Below are 8,556 nucleotides of genomic sequence, written 5' to 3'. Positions count from 1 at the left end.
TGCCAGACGGAGCGCCAGCGTTGACACCAGATGACAAAAACATTTTTTTAAAAATAACAAACACAAAAGATGCCGGACGGAGCGGCGTAGTCGCCAGCGTTCCCGTGACACTAAGACATACAAGACAAACAACACAGAAAATTGAAAATAAATAAATAAAATAATAATAATCATGTTAAAATTAGTCCAATTTCCAACCGGGCTGAAAAGTCCAAGGGCAATGATGACCATGCGAAACTGCCAATGCAAGACCAACAAAGATCTTTCACTGACCAACTCAGATTTAGCACTACTGGCAGTCTGGAGAGCAGAGCACCGGAAAGAACAACAGTCTGAAGTCATGATGGGCGATCTTCCTGCTGATCAGCAGCTCGGTGGCTTTAGCAAGACGTTTGTTGCTTCTCCCGACGTCGCCATCAGAGCTCCCCACGTTAGCACTCAATCCAGACTGCAGGCACCCAGCGCCAGAGGCTATAATGCTAATGTTAACGTTATGGCAGCTCGCAGGTCAGCCGCAGCTCGGTGGTCGTGGCTGCTGCAGATCTCTCGCAGAGTAGGCCCATTGCCCTGAGCAATCTTTCCGTCCAGACGAGTCCAGACAGAGGATGTGCAGCGTCAGATGGAAGAGGGCTAGCTAGTCAAGGCAAGCTCATCAGCCCAGTAGAATAGAAACTAACGTTACCGTTAGTTATCAGCCAGAAAAAAGGACCAAGAATAACACAAAAACTATCGAAAGTAACGTAAATAAAAGGTGAAAACATTTAACTTGACAAATAAATACAAAAAATAACAGAACATTACATAAAATTACGAACATTACATAAAAACAAACAAAAACATGATGCCAGACGGAGCGGCGTGTCTCACCAGCGTCCCCGTAACCTAGCACTGTAGTGTGGACTGATTCTTGTGTCATCCTTTCACCTGATAGAGAGCTGCAGAAAGTCTTCAGTTTCTCCTGCTCACTCATCTTCTCCTCACACAGAACACCCTGCAGATGGGACACAAGCCACACCTCAACAGCATGCTCCTCTCACCCAAGGTTAGTCAACGTTAGCAGAACGTTAGCACAACCTTTGCACAACCTACAGATAGGAAACAAGCCACACCTCAACAGCATGCTCCTCTCACCCAAGGTTAGTCAACGTTAGCAGAACGTTAGCACAACCTTTGCACAACCTACAGATAGGAAACAAGCCACACCTCAACAGCCTGCTCCTCTCACCCAAGGTTAGTCAACGTTAGCAGAACTTTGAAAACACACCAAAAACATACTAAAAACAATTTTATTAAGGGGCTCTTAATTTGTAAATCAGGCCCTTAATTGCACCTTAAATGCCATTCTAAGGCGGGAGTGTGAAACCCCTTAATCTTAAATGTAAGGTGTCTATTTGTTGTGATTAAGAGGGTAATTAAGATCAATTTAAGTATATCTTAATTTCATTTTAAGGTGTTAATTCAGGGATTGCTTGATTAAGGGGGAAATTAAGGGGGGTTTGAAAAAAGTAAGATGTAAAGTCAGTAGGCTTTTCTCCTTAATCGACCTTTCTACTAAATTTCTACTTAAAAAAAATAATTATAGAAGGGTTTTAAGGTCAAAAGTAATGCACTAATAAGAGATGCGATTAAGGGGTTTGGTTTCATAGTGTCAGTCTTAACAAACACCAGCCACGGTAGTCAATGTTAGCCAGCACCTGTGTTAGTTTACATCAGCCACCTCAGTGTAACTTACTCAAGGTAGTCAATTTTAGCCAGCACCTGTGTAAGTTAACATCAGCCAGTCTCAGTGTCACTTACCCAAGGTTACCCAATGTTAGCATTAGCCAAGAATATCTTGGCACGTCAGCTTTCTCCACCTAAGGTTAGCCAATGTTACCACATCAGTGTTAGCCAACACCTCAGTATAATTTATCCAGCGTTAGTCACCACCTTTACTTACCCAAAGTTAGCCAATACAGGGCTTCCAGCTGTCATGCATTGTGTGACTCATTCATTCGATTGGCTCCAGCAAAGTCCTTTTAGGCAAGTCCATCTAATAGCTAAATGTCAGCGAACATCAGCCACCTCAGTGTAAGTTACCTACAGTCATGACCTTTGAAGTTATAATACCGTGGATTGAAAGTATAGAAGTTATAATACTGTGGAAAGTATAGAAGTTATCGGAACGTCACATATTACCAACCACCACCTATGTCTAACCTTTTTTTCGGTTTTTGCTTATTTTTCGCTTGCTCTGTCATGACGAATGTTTGAGAAACTCCATCGCTACCTTTTTCTAGCCGGTGCCTGGCGTGTATGTGTATTTGAAGGCAGTAAAGCAATTCGTTACACTCGTTATACTTCCTGACACTGAGGCCGTCGGCCCGCCGGCCCACAGTTGCAAGGGTGGTTTTTCCGCTCACAGGCGCTAGGGGGAAGCGAGACGGCCACCATTCAACCCACGAAAAAAGTCATATAACCATTCCAATGACTCTAAAGCTGGTAAATGAAGGTAAATTAAGCTAAAAAACTTGCATATTAAGCTAAAAAACCTGCATAGTGTGCCTTTAATATTCATTTCTATACAAACTAAGACGGCGGATTCCTAAAGAAACGCAAGCACCCACACCAAACGTTTATCTAAAGAGCTGTAAACAGTGTTGTAAGACTGTGTGTACAAATCCGCTTGAAGCTCCAGTGGAATTTTGAATTGCGACGAGAATTCTCGGGCTAACTGTTGATGTGCCGTGAGAAAGGTTGGGAATAAGCACCCACCAGTGGGTGTACTACGAATCTCGATTAGTGGGTTGGCGAGGTATGTTGCGCTCAAAGCCAGGCTATGCTGTGACACGAAAGTGGATCTGTTTTAGTGTCGCTATATCACCATGGTATCTTATGCTGTCATCCAAACCTGGTCGGGAGGAGGTTATGTGCTAAGTTATTGCTCAAATCGTGTAATCTACCGCACACTGACCAATCAATTGTCTTAAAAACTAAGTTATCTCACGTGTAGGATTCTGTCATATATCTTACAGGTGGAGCTCCGCCTCTACTAACATTTTGGATCTCGAATGCACTTTAATAGTGCTGTGCATGCAAATATCCCACTATGGACGTGCATACAGTGGGTCCCAGTTAAAAATTGACACTTCATTCACGATCATGGTGAATTATGAAATGTAAGTACAACTGCAGCCGCTTGGGGGCAGCATAGTCCGCTGTGGAGTTCCATGGTCGAATCAGACGGCGCATTCGACAGCAAGGGCTGTGATTGGCCGAGTTTTCAGTGCGTTTCTCTGTGTTTTTAGCAGCCCCTGCAACATGCTAGTCCACTGTAGCCTAAGCCTTGTACATAATGTTAAACATAGTTTTGGATTCAGTGGCAAGATTTCTTGATTGTACAGTGTCTGTCTCTCAGTAATGTTTTAAAATGAGAGCTTCGTCAGCTGGCAGTAGGCTACTTTGTCGGTAGTCATGAGAAGTTCGCTTGCTAACAGAACATAAATATGCTGCCCAGAAACCTTGTGAATAGTTCTGATTTTTTTTACTACACTAACGAGGTTGAAATATAGACTTTGCCTACAGCATCTCCTTAACAGTAATGTTAACAAAATGACAGCATTCATATGACAAAGAAAAACGAATTCGGTCACTCAAGACTGTGCCACAGCAACCAGTGTAGGCTACAGTCCTACCCAATAGGCCTACTCGAAGCAGATAGCGTTGTCTGACGGTCGAGTGGGTTAATGCACGTATTTCCAGAACAGGTCTGCAACTTTCAGGCAGTTCTGAGTTCGAATCTAGGCAGGAGCAGAGCCATATAAAGGCCTAGGCCTATTGTTATCATTTTTTGCAAGGTGTTGCTCCTGGCAATACTTGTTTATAAGACGTTTGGTGATTAATTGATAGCTGTTTTGGGACCGTTAAACGTTCTTTATAATGAGCGCATCCGGGAGTAAAACGACTGTTACGGCGCTGTTACAACTGTAGGCTACAATGATTGCAATACAAAAAATATGCGGCGTGTTAGTTTAGTTAGTTTTGTGATGTTTTGCACTTTTGCCTCATGTATTTTCAGGTTTGAGGGCTTTTTGGCAAGATTGACCTTGGTTAGACTCTGCATATGTTATTTCTCCATTATGAAAAATAAAGTCAATTTTCGACACCGCGTCTGTTATTAGTTCAATAACAAGTGTTGCTTGTTAAAACATGTGACTAGTGAAACTCAAATGATTTTAGAAATATTTAGCCAAAGCCAAACAGTGTTAGAGAGGAGAGTTGCAGCTCAGATGTCTTCTTAATTTTTTTATTCTCTAGTAAAGGTGCAGAACATTATTAAACTTTGACTAACGTTTTAGATGTTCGTTAGTCAAAAACATCGACACATCGAAATGTTAGTCAAAGTTTAATAATGTTCTGCACCTTTTACTGAAGAATAAAGAAAATTAAGAAGACATCTGAGCTGCACCGGCCTCCCTCTCTAAAATATCTGTCCTGGCCTGGTTGCAACGGATTGTGGCCAAACGACAGAAGTGCGGAGAACCCTCCTTTGTCTACCAAAAAATGTTACTTTGTGCCCCGCGCTCCCCCACTGCTTGTGAAAGAAGAGGATGGGGAAGGGGGGCTTAACGTGAAAAGCTTAATGTCACAAAGCGGCGAGTCGTTTTAGGCTACAGGCCTTCATAATGGTAGGTTACAGGAAGTGGGGGGAGGGTATGGGATGACCAGAGCCGTCATCCATCGTCTTTCCAGGCACACAGCTCGTTATATAGCCTATCGACTGCCTTAACAGATAGGCTTTGCTCTTGGGTTTGGCCTTACAGCGAACTCAATGCTCTTGTTGCTTGCAGTTTGTTAAATAAAGCGATGCAGATTACATTATTTATTACTTTACACATAGCCAAGGCTACCGTCGGTGTATTTTAATAGTAGCCTAGTCTAATAAGCTACACCAGCTTGCCTTTAAGAGGGGAAATTCAATTGTATAGCCTATAACATTAGCTGAGTCACATATTTGGCCATATGGTGTTTATCATAGGCTACATCACGAAACCAAATAGTGTAACAAAGGCGAACACTTTAACAGGAGGAATTAATCATGAATCATTGTGCTGAACGGTATTTGTCAATGAGCAGAAACACACACGACATTCAAACTATTGATAAGATGTACTGGTCTGTATCTATAGGTTAACATTGGACAAATAAATGACACTGACTCGCCATATCCTGACTCAGGAATTTTTTTTTTCTTGCTTTGCCGCAAACTCAGCAATGAAATCATAGGCCAGTTTGCAGGTAGAATAACGTCTTTTTCATAGAAGGGAGAGCCCAGTCTCTCCTGTGACATGGAGGTGCGCAAATAGTTTTTAATAGCCTGTTCAACTTCGAAAAGCTCGTTATATAGCCTATCGACTGCCTTAACAGATAGGCTTTGCTCTTGGGTTTGGCCTTACAGCGAACTCAATGCTCTTGTTGCTTGCAGTTTGTTAAATAAAGCGATGCAGATTACATTATTTATTTCTGATTAATTGCATCTTTTGATGTATTTTGCAAAATTTGCTTGTTAGGCTGGGCTACTGTCAATGCCCTGTACAGGTCAATGTTCAACAATTGCTGGTGTAGGCCTAGGCTATTAATCAATTAGGGACTGTTCGTTATTTATTTAATTAAGGGGCTACAGGAGTTTTGGGAGCAAATAGTGTCAAAAAGACGTGACCCTCCCTCGCCAGCAAGATTTTTTCTATGACCCTCCAAAGTGATTGAGAAAAACGCATGACCCTCCCCAGTCCCAACAATTTATTGATGCCTTAGGCTACTGGGTCAATTTGGGAGCTTGCATATCTACTCCTTCCTTGAAATGCCTTGAAAAGGCTGTCGTTTGCACAATTTCACAAATAATCACCTTTTCAAACAAACCTGTCAACTTTTCCTGGTTTATCATGGATTTTAACTTTTTTTTAATCGCCTGTCTTAGGAGGAGCTGCAGGGCCGTCGCAAGGGGGATGGCTTTGCCCTGTGCGAACTTGACAGATGCAAGGCCCTTTTCACTTTTACGTTTGTATGAAATCATCAGATTACATAGCTTACTTTACACATAGCCAAGGCTACCGTCCGGTGTATTTTAATAGTAGCCTAGTCTAATAAGCTACACCAGCTTGCCTTTAAGAGGGGAAATTCAATTGTATAGCCTATAACATTAGCTGAGTCACATATTTTGTCATATGGTGTTTATAGGCTACATCACGAAACCAAATAGTGTAACAAAGGCGAACACTTTAACAGGGGGAATTAATTGGGCATGAATCATTGTGCTGAACGGTATTTGTCAATGAGCAGAAACACACACGACATTCAAACTATTGATAAGATGTACTGGTCTGTATCTATAGGCTAACATTGGACAAATAAATGACACTGACTCGCCATATCCTGACTCAGGAAAAAAAACATTTTCTTGCTTTGCCGCAAACTCAGCAATGAAATCATAGGCCAGTTTGCAGGTAGCCTAACGTCTTTTTCATAGAAGGGAGAGCCCAGTCTCTCCTGTGACATGGAGGTGCGCAAATAGTTTTTAATAGCCTGTTCAACTTTTGAAAAGCTTCGTTCACCCGATGCCAGTCACTGATCGCATTTCAAAGTTCGAAAGCTTCATCTTTCATCTTTTTTAAGTTTTAAGTGCAGTGGCCCCTATCTGCCCCTTTGGAATTATATCTCGAGCCTATTATAAGGTCCAGTGCGTTATGTCCTGGGATTCGATGTGCTCAAAAAAAGAAAAGAAAACACTTTTTATAGATGGTTATGAGGAGCAATGTGAGAGAAAAATTTGATGATCATTGATCGTTTTTGGGACGCAAGCCTTTTCCATAGGCGCCAGTGAAGGAGATTGAAGAATGACCATTTTTTTACGAAAATATTTCTTAACTACAAAAAACTCAGTGTCTAAAAAACTCAGTGTCATTCAGACTCAACCCTCTTGTTGTTTTATTATCTTTTTTTAGTTGTCGCTTGAACGCTGGTAAGCAGGCATGTTGCGGTTGCAATTTAAGTGAAATTTCTACAGTAGGCCTACAACATGCTGTTAGGCTGGGCTACTGTCAATGTACTTGTACAGGTAAATGTTCAACAATTGCTGGTGTACAGGTTATATAATCAATTAGCTAAATCATTTGTCCAGCTGTTTAAACATTTTTTCGTACTACATTCAAACGCAAAAGGGTTTTTTTTGCATTATTTTGAATATGAATCGCTCCAGTCTCAACAGCACGTACTTTTTCCACACGCTAAGTTCTAACACACATAGGCCTATCCCCTCTCGCTTTCTCTCTCCATCCCTGCACACGGTTGCTTTTTAAAGGAGCTGCACCATTTTACAACAATTGCATCTACATTTTCATATTAGAATGTTTTGTCAAGTGTAAGCTTAAACTACTGTGATCAATTTAAGTTCCGTGCCCCCGCTCGGCCATGGAAGCAGTAAGTCAGTCGCATCAAAAATAGTAGTGGCACCCAAGTGACACCTTGTGGTTGTTTGTGTCAACTGCAGTTTGTGCCATTTCTGCTGAGAAAATGGGGTGCGTGATTCATGAAGGAACCCGTCCAAACTTAACGGGGACCCACTGTACCATACAACAACTGATGACAATTTATTTATTTGATGTTAAAGGTTAGACACAAAAAATGACCGCAGTGTAGATTAAGCTATCGCTCATGAATGCGGAAGTAATTGTTTTTAAATAGAGGCAGTCTTGTGCGTCCCCACGTTACACGATTGGCCAACGTCATCCCAACACCGAGAACGCACACAGAAAGCCTAGTTTGACAAATATATAACATAACTGCTATCGTAGTATCACTTAACGTATACCCCTGAGTCAAGGCTTTGTCAAGCCTCGATATGTCTACATAGCTTAGATATGTCTAACGTGCTTCGTAGTATACCCTACAGGCCAGCACTAAACTCCGAGCATGGTAAACAAAATCAGATATTTCAGATATTTCAGGCAGTAAAAGCCCCGGTAAGAACCAAAATAGATTTTGTTCAAAATCTACACACCTATGGCTACTGAAAAATGTAAGGTTCATTTAGCAAATGTTTTTTTGAAGTAAAAAAAAAAGTTATAATACCGTGGTTTGAAAGCGTGAAGTTATAATACTGTGGTTTGAAAGTATAACATGTTCTCATCCCAGCTCTCCACTATTTTAAGAAATAGGTTACTCCTTAGCAAACCATAATGAAACAGTGCTTCACCATATCTGTGGATTAAGCCACACAGTCAACTCTAAGTAAGATAAACGAGGATGCTAATTGTTCTCAGCATTGCCAGCATTGTGTACAATGATTGTCACTTGGAGGAGACTTATAGATAACTAACGTTAGCATAGTTAGCTAACCGCTGCTAACGTGCTAGCATCGTCACGTCAGAAAAGCATGGGGCTGTGCACAGTAGTGTAACATTTATAAATTAATAAAGTTGAGGTGTTCTACAATGTAGGCTATGTTTCCTTTTTTTTTCGCAGTACCATGTCCCTTACATGACATGGGCCAGCGTCCTTGTAACATGCATGCAGCAAAGC

At 41.4% G+C, this 8,556-nt stretch overlaps 1 protein-coding gene across 1 annotated transcript in view; it reads left to right on the top strand.

Annotated features, from left to right (window-relative positions):
• Positions 1 to 223: 223 nt before the first annotated feature.
• The window catches only part of LOC125297547 (NACHT, LRR and PYD domains-containing protein 12-like), a 49,536-nt gene continuing 41,203 nt past the window's right edge, over positions 224 to 8,556 (top strand). Inside the window, exons 1-2 of the mRNA XM_048247964.1 lie at positions 224 to 430; positions 932 to 1,052. Coding sequence (XP_048103921.1) covers positions 224 to 430; positions 932 to 1,052 — 328 coding nt within the window. The remainder of the gene's footprint in view (positions 431 to 931; positions 1,053 to 8,556) is intronic.

Source organism: Alosa alosa, chromosome 7 (genome assembly GCF_017589495.1).
Source record: "Alosa alosa isolate M-15738 ecotype Scorff River chromosome 7, AALO_Geno_1.1, whole genome shotgun sequence".
NCBI lineage: Eukaryota > Metazoa > Chordata > Actinopteri > Clupeiformes > Clupeidae > Alosa > Alosa alosa.
This window is presented reverse-complemented; position numbering and strand designations above follow the sequence as displayed.